We start from the raw sequence: 18,574 nt of genomic DNA, 5'->3' as shown, positions 1-18,574 counted from the left end.
GACACAGGGGGAAAGGTTGACAGGGGTGGCTAGTGGAGGAGACAGGGGGAGAGGTTGACAGGGGGGTGGCTAGTGGAGGAGACAGGGGGAGAGGTTGACAGGGGAAGGCTAGTGGAGGAGACAGGGGGGAGAGGTTGACAGGGGGTGGCTAGTGGAGGAGACAGGGGGAGAGGTTGACAGGGGGTGGCTAGTGGAGGAGACAGGGGGGAGAGGTTGACAGGGGGTGGCTAGTGGAGGAGACAGGGGGAGAGGTTGACAGGGGGGTGGCTAGTGGAGGAGACAGGGGGAGAGGTTGACAGGGGAAGGCTAGTGGAGGAGACAGGGGGGAGAGGTTGACAGGGGAAGGCTAGTGGAGGAGACAGGGGGAGAGGTTGACAGGGGGTGGCTAGTGGAGGAGACAGGGGGAGAGGTTGACAGGGGGGTGGCTAGTGGAGGAGACAGGGGGAGAGGTTGACAGGGGAAGGCTAGTGGAGGAGACAGGGGGGAGAGGTTGACAGGGGGTGGCTAGTGGAGGAGACAGGGGGAGAGGTTGACAGGGGGGTGGCTAGTGGAGGAGACAGGGGAGAGGTTGACAGGGGGGTGGCTAGAGAAGAAGACAGGGGGAGAGAGGTTGACAGGGGGGTGGCTAGTGGAGGAGACAGGGGGGAGAGGTTGACAGGGGAAGGCTAGTGGAGGAGACAGGGGGGAGAGGTTGACAGGGGAAGGCTAGTGGAGGAGACAGGGGGGAGAGGTTGACAGGGGGTGGCTAGTGGAGGAGACAGGGGAGAGGTTGACAGGGGGTGGCTAGTGGAGGAGACAGGGGGAGAGGTTGACAGGGGGGTGGCTAGAGAAGAAGACAGGGGGAGAGAGGTTGACAGGGGGGTGGCTAGTGGAGGAGACAGGGGGAGAGGTTGACAGGGGGGTGGCTAGTGGAGGAGACAGGTGGAGAGGTTGACAGGGGGTGGCTAGTGGAGGAGACAGGGGGAGAGGTTGACAGGGGGAAGGCTAGTGGAGGAGACAGGGGGAAAGGTTGACAGGGGGTGGCTAGTGGAGGAGACGGGGAGAGGTTGACAGGGGGTGGCTAGTGGAGGAGACAGGGGAGAGGTTGACAGGGGGAAGGCTAGTGGAGGAGACGGGGGGAGAGGGTGGCACGCCATGGAGAGGAGAACCCATGTTCCTGAATCACTAGAGACTAGGTTACTGTCACAATGTATCGGCTTGCCCACCGTGGCAAACACACACACACACACACACACACACACACACACACACACACACACACACACACACACACACACACACACACACATCCCCCCCACCACACACACACACTCAGATGCCAGTGAATAGTGGAAATGGGGGAACGCAGATGGCATCATAAGCCCATGCCCCACTTAGCATTTCTGGGGCATCTCCTCTCCGTCGGAGTGGGTGAGTCCCAGCTGTACCGACCCATCACACACATCACAGGCTCCACCACGACTGATGTGACACTTGCAGATGAGTATTGTTGTGTGAGAATGCGCATCATTATTATCAGCAGGACCACATTAATATTTCATGAGTGGATGTCCTGGTCCCGGTCCCCGTCTCTGGTACCAGGGAATGTCCTGGTCCCTGTCTCTGGAACGAGGGGATGTCCTGGTCCCGTCTCTGGTAACAGGGGATGTCCTGGTCCCCGTCTCTGGTACCAGGGAATGTCCTGGTCCCTGTCTCTGGAACGAGAGGATGTCCTGGTCCCGTCTCTGGTAACAGGGGATGTCCTGGTCCCCGTCTCTGGTAACAGGGGATGTCCTGGTCCCGTCTCTGGTAACAGGGGATGTCCTGGTCCCCGTCTCTGGTACCAGGGAATGTCCTGGTCCCTGTCTCTGGAACGAGAGGATGTCCTGGTCCCGTCTCTGGTAACAGGGGATGTCCTGGTCCCCGTCTCTGGTAACAGGGGATGTCCTGGTCCCGTCTCTGGTAACAGGGGATGTCCTGGTCCCGTCTCTGGTAACAGGGGATGTCCTGGTCCCGTCTCTGGTAACAGGGGATGTCCTGGTCCCCGTCTCTGGTAACAGGGGATGTCCTGGTCCCCGTCTCTGGTACCAGGGAATGTCCTGGTCCCCGTCTCTGGTAACAGGGGATGTCCTGGTCCCCGTCTCTGGTACCAGGGAATGTCCTGGTCCCCGTCTCTGGTAACAGGGGATGTCCTGGTCCCCGTCTCTGGTACCAGGGGATGTCCTGGTCCCCGTCTCTGGTAACAGGGGATGTCCTGGTCCCCGTCTCTGGTACCAGGGAATGTCCTGGTCCCCGTCTCTGGTAACAGGGGATGTCCTGGTCCCCGTCTCTGGTACCAGGGAATGTCCTGGTCCCCGTCTCTGGTAACAGGGGATGTCCTGGTCCCCGTCTCTGGTACCAGGGAATGTCCTGGTCCCCGTCTCTGGTAACAGGGGATGTCCTGGTCCCCGTCTCTGGTAACAGGGGATGTCCTGGTCCCCGTCTCTGGTAACAGGGGATGTCCTGGTCCCCGCCTCTGGTAACAGGGGATGTCCTGGTCCCTGTCCCCGTCTCTGGTAACAGGGGATGTCCTGGTCCCGTCTCTGGTAACAGGGGGATGTCCTGGTCCCCGTCTCTGGTAACAGGGGATGTCCTGGTCCCCGTCTCTGGTAACAGGGGATGTCCTGGTCCCCGTCTCTGGTAACAGGGGATGTCCTGGTCCCCGCCTCTGGTAACAGGGGATGTCCTGGTCCCTGTCCCCGTCTCTGGTAACAGGGGATGTCCTGGTCCCCGTCTCTGGTACAAGGGGATGTCCTGGTCCCTGGTACCAGGGGATGTCTTGGTACCTGACCCTGGTACCAGGGGATGTCCCTGTCACTGTCTCTGGTACGAGGGGATGTCCTGGTCCCTGGCCCCGCCTCTGGTACAAGGGGATGTCCTGGTTCCTGTCCTCGTCTCTGGTACGAGGGGATGTCCTGGTCCCTGTCCCCGCCTCTGGTACAAGGGGATGTCCTGGTTCCTGTCCTCGTCTCTGGTACGAGAGGATGTCCTGGTCCCTGTCCCCGGTAACAGGGGATGTCCTGGTCCCTGGTACCAGGGGATGTCCTGGTCCCCGTCTCTGGTACCAGGGGATGTCCTGGTTCCTGTCCAAGTCTCTGGTACGAGAGGATGTCCTGGTCCCTGTCCCCGGTAACAGGGGATGTCCTGGTCCCAGGTAACAGGGGGATCAGTCAGCATAGTGCATCAGTCATCATAATTTTCAGTCAGCATAGCGCATCAGTCAGCATAGTACATCAGTCAGCATAGTGGATCAGTCAGCATAGTACCTCAGTCAGCATAGTACCTCAGTCAGCATAGTACCTCAGTCAGCATAGTACAGCAGTCAGCATAGTACAGCAGTCAGCATAGTACCTCAGTCAGCATAGTACATCAGTCAGCATAGTACATCAGTCAGCATAGTGGATCAGCCAGCATAGTACATCAGTCAGCATAGTACATCAGTCAGCATAGTACATCAGTCAGCATAGCACCTCAGTCAGCATAGCACCTCAGTCAGAATAGTACATCAGTCAGCATAGTGTATCAGTCAGCATAGTACCTCAGTCAGCATAGTTCATCAGCCAGCATAGTACCTCAGTCAGCATAGTTCATCAGTCAGCATAGTACCTCAGTCAGCATAGTACATCAGCCTGCATAGTACCTCAGTCAGCACAGTACATCAGCCTGCATAGTACCTCAGTCAGCATAGTTCATCAGTCAGCATAGTACATCAGTCAGCATAGTACATCAGTGAGCATAGTTCATCAGCCTGCATAGTACCTCAGTCAGCATTGTTCATCAGTCAGCATAGCGTATCAGTCAGCATAGTACCTCAGTCAGCATAGCGCATCAGTCAGCATAGTACATCAGTCAGCATAGTGCATCAGCCAGCATAGTACATCAGTCAGCATAGTACATCAGTCAGCATAGTACCTTATCGGCATAGTACCTTGTCAGCATAGTACTTCAGTCAGCATAGTACATCAGTCAGCATAGTGGATCAGCCAGCATAGAGGATCAGCCAGCATAGTACCTTGTCAGCATAGTACATCAGTCAGCATAGTGGAACAGCCAGCATAGTACCTTGTCAGCATAGTACATCAGTCAGCATAGTACATCAGTTAGCATAGTGGATCAGCCAGCATAGTATACATCAGTCAGCATAGAATATCAGTCAGCATAGTTCATCAGTCATCATAATTTTCAGTCAGCATAGTACATCAGTCAGCATAGTGCATCAGTCAGCATAGTGGATCAGTCAGCATAGTGGATCAGTCAGCATAGTACATCAGTCAGCATTGTGGATCAGTCAGCATAGTACATCAGTCAGCATAGTACATCATTCAGCATAGTACATTGTCAGCATAGTACATCAGTCAGCATAGTACATCAGTCAGCATAGCACCTCAGTCAGCATAGTACATCAGTCAGCATAGTGTATCAGTCAGCATAGTACATCAGTCAGCATAGTACCTCAGCCAGCATAGTACCTCAGTCAGCATAGTACCTCAGTCAGCATAGTTCATCAGTCAGCATAGTACCTCAGTCAGCATAGTACCTCAGTCAGCATAGTACATCAGCCTGCATAGTACCTCAGTCAGCACAGTACATCAGCCTGCATAGTACCTCAGTCAGCATAGTTCATCAGTCATCATAGCGCATCAGTCAGCATAGTACCTCAGTCAGCATAGTTCATCAGTCAGCATAGTACATCAGTCAGCATAGTGCATCAGTCAGCATAGTACCTCAATCAGCATAGTACATGAGTCAGCATAGTGCATCAGCCAGCATAGTACCTTGTCAGCATAGTACATCAGTCAGCATAGTACATCAGTCAGCATAGTGGATCAGCCAGCATAGTGGATCAGCCAGCATAGTACCTTGTCAGCATAGTACATCAGTCAGCATAGTACATCAGTCAGCATAGTACCTTGTCAGCATAGTGGAACAGCCAGCATAGTACCTTGTCAGCATAGTACATCAGTCAGCATAGTACCTTGTCAGCATAGTACCTTGTCAGCATAGTACCTTGTCAGCATAGTACCTTGTCAGCATAGTACTTCAGTCAGCATAGTACATCAGTCAGCATAGTGGATCAGCCAGCATAGAGGATCAGCCAGCATAGTACCTTGTCAGCATAGTACATCAGTCAGCATAGTACCTTGTCAGCATAGTGGAACAGCCAGCATAGTACCGTGTCAGCATAGTACATCAGTCAGCATAGTACATCAGTTAGCATAGTTCATCAGTCAGCATAGTTCATCAGTCAGCATAGTGCATCAGTCAGCATAGTACATCAGTCAGCATAGTGGATCAGCCAGCATAGTACCTTGTCAGCATAGTACATCAGTCAGCATAGTACATCAGTTAGCATAGTGGATCAGCCAGCATAGTATACATCAGTCAGCATAGAATATCAGTCAGCATAGTTCATCAGTCAGCATAGTACATCAGTCAGCATAGTGCATCAGTCAGCATAGTGGATCAGTCAGCATAGTACATCAGTCAGCATAGTACATCAGTCAGCATTGTGGATCAGTCAGCATAGTACATCAGTCAGCATAGTACATCAGTCAGCATAGTACATTGTCAGCATAGTACATCAGTCAGCATAGTACTTCAGTCAGCATAGTGGATCAGTCAGCATAGTACATCAGTCAGCATAGTAAATCAGTCAGCATAGTACATCAGTCAGCATAGTGCATCAGTCAGCATAGTGCATCAGTCAGCATAGTACATCAGTCAGCATAGCGCATCAGTCAGCATAGTGCATCAGTCAGCATAGCGCATCAGTCAGCATAGTGCATCAGTCAGCATAGTACATCAGTCAGCATAGTACATCAGTCAGCATAGTACATCAGTCAGCATAGTACATCAGTCAGCAAAGTACCGCAGTCAGCATAGTACATCAGTCAGCATAGTACATCAGTCAGCATAGTGGATCAGCCAGCATAATACATCAGTCAGCATAGTACATCAGTCAGCATAGTACATCAGTCAGCATAGCACCTCAGTCAGCATAGCACCTCAGTCAGAATAGTACATCAGTCAGCATAGTGTATCAGTCAGCATAGTACATCAGTCAGCATAGTACCTCAGCCAGCATAGTACCTCAGTCAGCATAGTTCATCAGTCAGCATAGTACCTCAGTCAGCATTGTACCTCAGTCAGCATTGTACCTCAGTCAGCATAGTACATCAGCCTGCATAGTACCTCAGTCAGCACAGTACATCAGCCTGCATAGTACCTCAGTCAGCATAGTTCATCAGTCATCATAGCGCATCAGTCAGCATAGTACCTCAGTCAGCATAGTTCATCAGTCAGCATAGTACATCAGTCAGCATAGTGCATCAGTCAGCATAGTACCTCAATCAGCATAGTACATCAGCCAGCATAGTACCGTGTCAGCATAGTACATCAGTCAGCATAGTACATCAGTCAGCATAGTGGATCAGCCAGCATAGTGGATCAGCCAGCATAGTACCTTGTCAGCATAGTACATCAGTCAGCATAGTACCTTGTCAGCATAGTGGAACAGCCAGCATAGTACCTTGTCAGCATAGTACATCAGTCAGCATAGTACATCAGTTAGCATAGTTCATCAGTCAGCATAGTTCATCAGTCAGCATAGTGCATCAGTCAGCATAGTACCTCAGTCAGCATCATACCTCAGTCAGCATAGTACATCAGTCAGCATAGTGGATCAGCCAGCATAGTACCTTGTCAGCATAGTACATCAGTCAGCATAGTACATCAGTTAGCATAGTGGATCAGCCAGCATAGTACATCAGTCAGAATAGAACATCAGTCAGCATAGTACATCAGTCAGCATAGTGCATCAGTCAGCATAGTTCATCAGTCATCATAATTTTCAGTCAGCATAGTACATCAGTCAGCATAGTGCATCATTCAGCATAGTGGATCAGTCAGCATAGTGGATCAGTCAGCATAGTACATCAGTCAGCATAGTGGATCAGTCAGCATAGTACATCAGTCAGCATAGTACATCAGTCAGCATAGTACCTCAGTCAGCATAGCGCATCAGTCAGCATAGTACATCAGTCAGCATAGTACATCAGTCAGCATAGTACATCAGCCAGCATAGTGCATCAGTCAGCATAGTGCATCAGTCAGCATAGTGCATCAGTCAGCATAGTGCATCAGCCAGCATAGTGCATCAGCCAGCATAGTACCTCAGTCAGCATAGTAACTCAGTCAGCATAGTTCATCAGTCAGCATAGTACCTCAGTCAGCATAGTACCTCAGTCAGCATAGTACATCAGCCTGCATAGTACCTCAGTCAGCACAGTACATCAGCCTGCATAGTACCTCAGTCAGCATAGTTCATCAGCCAGCATAGTGCATCAGCCAGCATAGTACATCAGTCAGCATAGTACATCAGTCAGCATAGTACCTTGTCAGCATAGTACATCAGTCAGCATAGTACATCAGTCTGCATAGTGGATCAGCCAGCACAGTATCTTGTCAGCATAGTAGATCAGTCAGCATAGTACATCAGTTAGCATAGTGGATCAGCCAGCATAGTACATCAGTCAGCATAGAACATCAGTCAGCATAGTACATCAGTCAGAATAGTTCATCAGTCATCATCATTTTCTGTCAGCATAGTGCATCAGTCAGCATAGTGGATCAGCCAGCATAGTACCTTGTCAGCATAGTACATCAGTCAGCATAGTGCATCAGTCAGCATAGTACCTCAGTCAGCATTGTACATCAGTCAGCATAGTATATCAGTCAGCAATGTGCATCAGCCAGCATAGTACCTCAGTCAGCATAGTACCTCAGTCAGCATAGTGCATCAGTCAGCATAGTACATCAGTCAGCATAGAACCTCAGTCAGCATAGAACCTCAGTCAGCATAGAACCTCAGTCAGCATAGAACCTCAGTCAGCATAGTACCTCAGTCAGCATAGTACATCAGTCAGCATAGTACCTCAGTCAGCATAGAACCTCAGTCAGCATAGAACCTCAGTCAGCATAGAACCTCAGTCAGCATAGAACCTCAGTCAGCATAGTACATCAGTCAGCATAGTACCTCAGTCAGCATAGTGTATCAGCCAGCATAGTGGATCAGTCAGCATAGTGCATCAGTCAGCATAGTGTATCAGCCAGCATAGTACCTTGTCAGCATAGTACATCAGTCAGCATAGTACATCAGTCAGCATAGTGGATCAGTCAGCATAGTACATCAGTCAGCATAGTGCATCAGTCAGCATAGTGCATCAGTCAGCATTGTACATCAGTCAGCATAGTACCTCAGTCAGCATAGTACCTCAGTCAGCATAGTACCTCAGTCAGCATTGTACATCAGTCAGCATAGTACCTCAGTCAGCATTGTACATCAGTCAGCATTGTACATCAGTCAGCATTGTACATCAGTCAGCAATGTGCATCAGTCAGCATAGTGCATCAGTCAGCATAGTGCATCAGTCAGCATAGCGCATCAGTCAGCATAGCGCATCAGTCAGCATAGCACATCAGTCAGCATAGCGCATCAGTCAGCATAGCACATCAGTCAGCATAGCACCTCAGTCAGCATAGTACCTCAGTCAGCATAGTACCTCAGTCAGCATAGTACCTCAGTCAGCATAGTACATCAGTCAGCATAGTGCATCAGTCAGCATAGCACATCAGTCAGCATAGCACATCAGGGTGCACAACTGCAACACATACTTCTACCTGACTGTCATTATATTGTGATAACGACATTATCATTCAGTAGTTCAAATAAATCGCTGATCCATTTGTCACCTTCCCAATTCAGAGGAATAATAACATCATCAATAACAGAGATTATAACATCATCAAACCCAGTTGGTCCCTGGCCACTGCAGGCCCAGAATTATACATTTCATTTATATTTGGTAAAGTGTGTTTTAATGGCTCCTCGTCCATAGTACTGCATAGTACCTCAGTCAGCATTGTTCATCAGTCAGCATAGCGTATCAGTCAGCATAGTACCTCAGTCAGCATAGCGCATCAGTCAGCATAGTACATCAGTCAGCATAGTGCATCAGCCAGCATAGTACATCAGTCAGCATAGTACATCAGTCAGCATAGTACCTTATCGGCATAGTACCTTGTCAGCATAGTACTTCAGTCAGCATAGTACATCAGTCAGCATAGTGGATCAGTCAGCATAGTACCTCAGTCAGCATAGTACCTTGTCAGCATAGTACATCAGTCAGCATAGTACATCAGTCAGCATAGTACCTTGTCAGCATAGTGGAACAGCCAGCATAGTACCTTGTCAGCATAGTACATCAGTCAGCATAGTACCTTGTCAGCATAGTACCTTGTCAGCATAGTACCTTGTCAGCATAGTACCTTGTCAGCATAGTACTTCAGTCAGCATAGTACATCAGTCAGCATAGTGGATCAGCCAGCATAGAGGATCAGCCAGCATAGTACCTTGTCAGCATAGTACATCAGTCAGCATAGTACCTTGTCAGCATAGTGGAACAGCCAGCATAGTACCGTGTCAGCATAGTACATCAGTCAGCATAGTACATCAGTTAGCATAGTTCATCAGTCAGCATAGTTCATCAGTCAGCATAGTGCATCAGTCAGCATAGTACATCAGTCAGCATAGTGGATCAGCCAGCATAGTACCTTGTCAGCATAGTACATCAGTCAGCATAGTACATCAGTTAGCATAGTGGATCAGCCAGCATAGTATACATCAGTCAGCATAGAATATCAGTCAGCATAGTTCATCAGTCAGCATAGTACATCAGTCAGCATAGTGCATCAGTCAGCATAGTGGATCAGTCAGCATAGTACATCAGTCAGCATAGTACATCAGTCAGCATTGTGGATCAGTCAGCATAGTACATCAGTCAGCATAGTACATCAGTCAGCATAGTACATTGTCAGCATAGTACATCAGTCAGCATAGTACTTCAGTCAGCATAGTGGATCAGTCAGCATAGTACATCAGTCAGCATAGTAAATCAGTCAGCATAGTACATCAGTCAGCATAGTGCATCAGTCAGCATAGTGCATCAGTCAGCATAGTACATCAGTCAGCATAGCGCATCAGTCAGCATAGTGCATCAGTCAGCATAGCGCATCAGTCAGCATAGTGCATCAGTCAGCATAGTACATCAGTCAGCATAGTACATCAGTCAGCATAGTACATCAGTCAGCATAGTACATCAGTCAGCAAAGTACCGCAGTCAGCATAGTACATCAGTCAGCATAGTACATCAGTCAGCATAGTGGATCAGCCAGCATAATACATCAGTCAGCATAGTACATCAGTCAGCATAGTACATCAGTCAGCATAGCACCTCAGTCAGCATAGCACCTCAGTCAGAATAGTACATCAGTCAGCATAGTGTATCAGTCAGCATAGTACATCAGTCAGCATAGTACCTCAGCCAGCATAGTACCTCAGTCAGCATAGTTCATCAGTCAGCATAGTACCTCAGTCAGCATTGTACCTCAGTCAGCATTGTACCTCAGTCAGCATAGTACATCAGCCTGCATAGTACCTCAGTCAGCACAGTACATCAGCCTGCATAGTACCTCAGTCAGCATAGTTCATCAGTCATCATAGCGCATCAGTCAGCATAGTACCTCAGTCAGCATAGTTCATCAGTCAGCATAGTACATCAGTCAGCATAGTGCATCAGTCAGCATAGTACCTCAATCAGCATAGTACATCAGCCAGCATAGTACCGTGTCAGCATAGTACATCAGTCAGCATAGTACATCAGTCAGCATAGTGGATCAGCCAGCATAGTGGATCAGCCAGCATAGTACCTTGTCAGCATAGTACATCAGTCAGCATAGTACCTTGTCAGCATAGTGGAACAGCCAGCATAGTACCTTGTCAGCATAGTACATCAGTCAGCATAGTACATCAGTTAGCATAGTTCATCAGTCAGCATAGTTCATCAGTCAGCATAGTGCATCAGTCAGCATAGTACCTCAGTCAGCATCATACCTCAGTCAGCATAGTACATCAGTCAGCATAGTGGATCAGCCAGCATAGTACCTTGTCAGCATAGTACATCAGTCAGCATAGTACATCAGTTAGCATAGTGGATCAGCCAGCATAGTACATCAGTCAGAATAGAACATCAGTCAGCATAGTACATCAGTCAGCATAGTGCATCAGTCAGCATAGTTCATCAGTCATCATAATTTTCAGTCAGCATAGTACATCAGTCAGCATAGTGCATCATTCAGCATAGTGGATCAGTCAGCATAGTGGATCAGTCAGCATAGTACATCAGTCAGCATAGTGGATCAGTCAGCATAGTACATCAGTCAGCATAGTACATCAGTCAGCATAGTACCTCAGTCAGCATAGCGCATCAGTCAGCATAGTACATCAGTCAGCATAGTACATCAGTCAGCATAGTACATCAGCCAGCATAGTGCATCAGTCAGCATAGTGCATCAGTCAGCATAGTGCATCAGTCAGCATAGTGCATCAGCCAGCATAGTGCATCAGCCAGCATAGTACCTCAGTCAGCATAGTAACTCAGTCAGCATAGTTCATCAGTCAGCATAGTACCTCAGTCAGCATAGTACCTCAGTCAGCATAGTACATCAGCCTGCATAGTACCTCAGTCAGCACAGTACATCAGCCTGCATAGTACCTCAGTCAGCATAGTTCATCAGCCAGCATAGTGCATCAGCCAGCATAGTACATCAGTCAGCATAGTACATCAGTCAGCATAGTACCTTGTCAGCATAGTACATCAGTCAGCATAGTACATCAGTCTGCATAGTGGATCAGCCAGCACAGTATCTTGTCAGCATAGTAGATCAGTCAGCATAGTACATCAGTTAGCATAGTGGATCAGCCAGCATAGTACATCAGTCAGCATAGAACATCAGTCAGCATAGTACATCAGTCAGAATAGTTCATCAGTCATCATCATTTTCTGTCAGCATAGTGCATCAGTCAGCATAGTGGATCAGCCAGCATAGTACCTTGTCAGCATAGTACATCAGTCAGCATAGTGCATCAGTCAGCATAGTACCTCAGTCAGCATTGTACATCAGTCAGCATAGTATATCAGTCAGCAATGTGCATCAGCCAGCATAGTACCTCAGTCAGCATAGTACCTCAGTCAGCATAGTGCATCAGTCAGCATAGTACATCAGTCAGCATAGAACCTCAGTCAGCATAGAACCTCAGTCAGCATAGAACCTCAGTCAGCATAGAACCTCAGTCAGCATAGTACCTCAGTCAGCATAGTACATCAGTCAGCATAGTACCTCAGTCAGCATAGAACCTCAGTCAGCATAGAACCTCAGTCAGCATAGAACCTCAGTCAGCATAGAACCTCAGTCAGCATAGTACATCAGTCAGCATAGTACATCAGTCAGCATAGTGTATCAGCCAGCATAGTGGATCAGTCAGCATAGTGCATCAGTCAGCATAGTGTATCAGCCAGCATAGTACCTTGTCAGCATAGTACATCAGTCAGCATAGTACATCAGTCAGCATAGTGGATCAGTCAGCATAGTACATCAGTCAGCATAGTGCATCAGTCAGCATAGTGCATCAGTCAGCATTGTACATCAGTCAGCATAGTACCTCAGTCAGCATAGTACCTCAGTCAGCATAGTACCTCAGTCAGCATTGTACATCAGTCAGCATAGTACCTCAGTCAGCATTGTACATCAGTCAGCATTGTACATCAGTCAGCATTGTACATCAGTCAGCAATGTGCATCAGTCAGCATAGTGCATCAGTCAGCATAGTGCATCAGTCAGCATAGCGCATCAGTCAGCATAGCGCATCAGTCAGCATAGCACATCAGTCAGCATAGCGCATCAGTCAGCATAGCACATCAGTCAGCATAGCACCTCAGTCAGCATAGTACCTCAGTCAGCATAGTACCTCAGTCAGCATAGTACCTCAGTCAGCATAGTACATCAGTCAGCATAGTGCATCAGTCAGCATAGCACATCAGTCAGCATAGCACATCAGGGTGCACAACTGCAACACATACTTCTACCTGACTGTCATTATATTGTGATAACGACATTATCATTCAGTAGTTCAAATAAATCGCTGATCCATTTGTCACCTTCCCAATTCAGAGGAATAATAACATCATCAATAACAGAGATTATAACATCATCAAACCCAGTTGGTCCCTGGCCACTGCAGGCCCAGAATTATACATTTCATTTATATTTGGTAAAGTGTGTTTTAATGGCTCCTCGTCCACCACTCATCCCTTGCCCTCCCCCCGGGGGAACACATCATCAGGAAATCTATTCCATACACAGTGCACTACTTTCAACCAGAGCCCTATGGGCCCTATTGGCACTGGTCAAAAGTAGTGTACTATATAGGGATTAGGATGCCATTTGGGATGTAAACAGATTATATTACTATTTGAATGGCTTCTGGAAGCAGCATTCATTAGCGTATGCACGCACAGACACACACCTACAATGGTAGCAGCGTTCAATAATACACTCACACACGGACACATGGGGGTGGAGGAGGGGGAGAGGAGGAGGGGGGGAGGAGGGGGAACAGATGGGTCTAGCCCCTCCCCCTAGGTCAGGTTACTCAGTGAGTGAGGAGAGGAGAGGAGGAGAGGAGCAGTGGAGACACTGGTTACGTGTGAGATGCACTTCAGAGACCCTCCACACACGCACGCAAACACACACACACGCACGCAAACACACACACACACGCACGCAAACACACACATACGCACGCAAACACACACACACGCACGCAAACACACACAAACACACACACACACTTTAATTTAGTCAATTCAGGAAATTGAATTAACGGAATTAAAAGGGATTGACCCTGGTGGACAGCATGGTGTTGATGTGATAGTGAAGCGGTGAAGAGGGAGTGATGTGAGTGGATAAGGCCTGAGGGCAGATCATGAATGCACCTAGCCCAGGAATAACTGTCTCAGGGCAGGGAAACCACGCAGCACTCCGAGGGACAAAGAACATCTGTGGTCAGATGTACGGTTGTGCCCAGCCCACACACCAGTCTAATGAGATATCAAACTTTAGCAGACATTTTATCCATATTTCACTGTGAATGTGATCTGCACGAACTTTGGGGAAAATGCCTTTAAAAGGCGAATTGTTGGCTGTCCAGCGCTAGACCCATCTGTGAATTGAATCCTTCAAAATGCAGTGAGAGAGCAATTTTTTTCACAATATGTGTATGTGATAGAGTGCCACAATCTTACCAAATAAGCCACACAGGACCACACCCCTGACATAACATTCTCAAGGGACACTTACTGGTGACATCAGCCTTGATGTCTGCTAGCTGAAAGAGGGGTGCCACATCATCTCTGTAGATCTGGTAGGCCTCTTTCTTATGACTGGCAGGGTTCACAAACACCTTCAGGGACTTGGGCCTGTTCTGGAAACCTGCAAGACAAGAGCAGAATCAATCAATCAAATGTACTGATAAAGCCAATTTATATCACAGTATAAAGTCCTGGTCTAGACCCCAAAAGATCCAGGAAAAACAGAAAAAGAGGAGAATAGAATTAAAAAGAGCAAACAAACAGGTCAACTTCTGCTTCAATGGGTTTTACAGTCCAGGTCCAGCACATCTGTTAGTCAGTGAAAGCAGCCATCCCACCTAGACGTGAACAGTTGTATCACTGTGTATTAAGCATTGGTCTGAGACACCTGCTGTAAAATCACCTGAACAAAGAGTGAGATGAGTCTGCTTCACTTCTAAAGGTCAGGAGGGTTGAGGCTCTCGCTTACACAGCCTGAACTGCAGCCAGGGAGACATGAATAAAGACAGATGCCCTGTAGCTCTCTCTCTCTCTCTCTCTCTCTCTCTCTCTCTCTCTCTCTCTCTCTCTCTCTCTCTCTCTCTCTCTCTCTCTCTCTCTCTCTCTCTCTCTCTCTCTCTCTCTCTCTCTCTCTCTCTCTCTCTCTCTCTCTCTCTCTCTCTCTCTCTCTCTCTCTCTCTCTCTCTCTCTCTCTCTCTCTCTCTCTCTCTCTCTCTCTCTCTCTCTCTCTCTCTCTCTCTCTCTCTCCCGTCCTCTCTCTCTCTCTCCCCGTCCTCTCTCTGTGCTCCCCCTGTCCTCCCTCTCTCTGTGCTCCCCCTGTCCTCTCTCTGTGCTCCCCCTGTCCTCTCTCTCTCCCCCTGCCCTCCACTAAGCACCTAGCCACTGAGCTACTGAGTTTCCACACTCAATCATAATTAGGCAGAATTAGGGAGTGTTCCCTCCTGGGCCTCCCTGGAGCCTGGTGGAGACCCAGGGATCGATAGGGAGAGGCAGCACGCTGAACCCCTCATCCCCTCATGGTCTCCATTATCCCCCTCATTACTCTAATCCCTGGTGGCTGGTCCCTGAAGGTCCTGAATTCGACCCGCTAATGAGCCCTATGGCCCCTCAGCCTCTGCTCTGGCACTCCCACTCTGACCCCGGACCCAGACCCTCAGCACGACCCCCAGCTATCCGTTCTTACATTACATTGTGATCACCAGGGTTTTTTGGGGGCACCCGGGGTCACAGGTTCAAAAGGAAAGGAACAAGCAACAATCCAGGAGGAGATGCAGACAGAGGGGACCAACATCCAGGTCCCAAGGAGAGATGCAGGCTGTGAAGAAGGACAGACAGACTTTCCACTCCTCTCTATCCACCCCCTAAGACGTCCAGGTCCACTGTGGTGCTCCTATCCCTCTATCCACCCCCTAAGACGTCCAGGTCCACTGTGGTGCTCCTATCCCTCTATCCACCCCCTAAGACGTCCAGGTCCACTGTGGTGCTCCTATCCCTCTATCCACCCCCTAAGACGTCCAGGTCCACTGTGGTGCTCCTATCTCTCTATCCACCCCCTAAGACGTCCAGGTCCACTGTGGTGCTCCTATCTCTCTATCCACCCCCTAAGACGTCCAGGTCCACTGTGGTGCTCCTATCTCTCTATCCACCCCCTAAGACGTCCAGGTCCACTGTGGTGCTCCTATCTCTCTATCCACCCCCTAAGACGTCCAGGTCCACTGTGGTGCTCCTATCTCTCTATCCACCCCCTAAGACGTCCAGGTCCACTGTGGTGCTCCTATCTCTCTATCCACCCCTAAGACGTCCAGGTCCACTGTGGTGCTCCTATCTCTCTATCCACCCCCTAAGACGTCCAGGTCCACTGTGGTGCTCCTATCTCTCTATCCACCCCCTAAGACGTCCAGGTCCACTGTGGTGCTCCTATCTCTCTATCCACCCCCTAAGACGTCCAGGTCCACTGTGGTGCTCCTATCTCTCTATCCACCCCCTAAGACGTCCAGGTCCACTGTGGTGCTCCTATCTCTCTATCCACCCCCTAAGACGTCCAGGTCCACTGTGGTGCTCCTATCCCTCTATCCACCCCCTAAGACGTCCAGGTCCACTGTGGTGCTCCTATCCCTCTATCCACCCCTAAGACGTCCAGGTCCACTGTGGTGCTCCTATCTCTCTATCCACCCCCTAAGACGTCCAGGTCCACTGTGGTGCTCCTATCTCTCTATCCACCCCCTAAGACGTCCAGGTCCACTGTGGTGCTGCTATCTCTCTATCCACCCCCTAAGACGTCCAGGTCCACTGTGGTGCTCCTATCTCTCTATCCACCCCCTAAGACGTCCAGGTCCACTGTGGTGCTCCTATCTCTCTATCCACCCCCTAAGACGTCCAGGTCCACTGTGGTGCTCCTATCTCTCTATCCACCCCCTAAGACGTCCAGGTCCACTGTGGTGCTCCTATCCCTCTATCCACCCCCTAAGACGTCCAGGTCCACTGTGGTGCTCCTATCCCTCTATCCACCCCCTAAGACGTCCAGGTCCACTGTGGTGCTCCTATCCCTCTATCCACCCCCTAAGACGTCCAGGTCCACTGTGGTGCTCCTATCCCTCTATCCACCCCCTAAGACGTCCAGGTCCACTGTGGTGCTCCTATCCCTCTATCCACCCCCTAAGACGTCCAGGTCCACTGTGGTGATCCTATCTCTCTAGCTCCTAAGACCTTCAGGCTCACTGTGACACTCTGGTCTCTCCATCCTCTCCCACTCCTCCTGGGTTCTGAGGCCCTGACGCTGGGAGCAGGTGCAGGAAGGATGCTGTCACTGCTGCCTGGGTTGGGGCTCAGGAGGAACAGGGTAGGCCAGGGGAAGGATCAGGAGGCTCAGCCCAGGAGGCTCAGGAGGGTTAGGAGGAGGCCAGGGGAGCCACGAGAGTTCATCATCATCACCCCAGCTTACTCCACACAGCCCACAGCCTCGCAGAGGGAGGGGACCACAGACACACACTAAGCCACACTGTATCTATTGATCAAAAAAAAAAAAAAAAAAAATCATAGGACAGACAGACAGACAGACAGACAGACAGACAGACAGACCTAGCTGTAAGATCTATCTATCAGACCATTGGCAACATGATCACTAGATTGTGCAGTTTGTTTTTGTAAACACCATATTGTGGATCACAACATTTATTACACTGTTTGTGACCATAGGTCATTGGAAACCTAATTAGGCAATTGGAACCCCATGACTGTAAATCCGGTTGGCCTTCTGCTTTCTAAAACAACATGAAACCTGAGTCTTCATATGATGCAGAGAATTAGGCTGTTTCAGTCCAGTCCTCAGTAGAGCTTTCCTACAGGCTTCAGACTACACAGAGGATTATGTACCATAGCAACATGGCTGGCAGGGGAGCCAGGCTGGGGAGAAATCTCTCTCTTCAATCAGGGTTTAACTAAGTTCTCTCTCTCTCTCTCTCTCTCTCTCTCTCAGGCAAGGACATGTTAACCATCAACACTGGACAACACACACAACAGCAACATGGACTTATTGGGTCACTTCAGTTCACCCAAAAAGGCATCAATATGCTCATTTACTGACTTTTTCCTGCTAGATGACAAAACTGTCCCAAATGGCACCCTACATAGGGCCTTGACCAAAAGTAGTGCACTATATAGGAAATAGGGTGCTATTTGGAACGCAAGTATGGCTATTATAGCTGAGGCCAATTACTCAGCCGCCTCAGCCTGTTCTATCAGTATCAGTGTTGTGTTGTCCCTATTCTTTTCATTTGACTGTAGGCTGCTATTCTTCCATTTAATGAGCTTAAAAACACTGGGAGGGTGAGGGTTCACCAGAGAGGGAGAAACAGAGAGAGTAAGAAACAAAGAGAGGGAAGGGGAGAGAGAGAGAGAGAGAGAGAGAGAGAGAGAAGGAGAGATGTAAGGCACATATGCAGCTCAGTGACTGCTCAGAGACACACAGATAGGATTTCAGAAGGGCACCAAATATTTGCTAATCCTTTAGGAACAGATGTCTTATATTTCCCCCGCTGAAAATCCCTGACAAGCAGGCTGGCTGGGTGGTAAACGACAGTCTTGGCTGAGCCTGAGATGGGAGGCCTGGGTGTGGGGAAGGTCAGGGCCTCATATGGCTGGGTCCTGGATCTCATCTGTTGGATCCAGGAGAGGAAGGGGTATTTAGAGAGAGACATACAGGAGATGGAGAACTAGAGTGGGCCCGAGATCTGTTTTTGCGGTCACGTGCGACAACGACCATAGGTGTAGGCAAGAAAGCACAAACAGAT

At 49.1% G+C, this 18,574-nt stretch overlaps 1 protein-coding gene across 2 annotated transcripts in view; it reads right to left on the bottom strand.

Moving 5' to 3' along the window:
* LOC106582268 (CERK like autophagy regulator) overlaps positions 1 to 18,574 on the bottom strand; it is a 105,492-nt gene that overhangs the window by 44,820 nt on the left and 42,098 nt on the right. For both annotated transcript variants that reach the window (XM_045704726.1, XM_045704725.1), the window contains exon 3: positions 14,275 to 14,406. In XM_045704726.1, the coding sequence (XP_045560682.1) occupies positions 14,275 to 14,406 (132 nt within the window). The remainder of the gene's footprint in view (positions 1 to 14,274; positions 14,407 to 18,574) is intronic.

The sequence above is a fragment of the Salmo salar genome, chromosome ssa21, assembly GCF_905237065.1.
Source record: "Salmo salar chromosome ssa21, Ssal_v3.1, whole genome shotgun sequence".
NCBI classification, from domain to species: Eukaryota; Metazoa; Chordata; class Actinopteri; order Salmoniformes; family Salmonidae; genus Salmo; species Salmo salar.
This window is presented reverse-complemented; position numbering and strand designations above follow the sequence as displayed.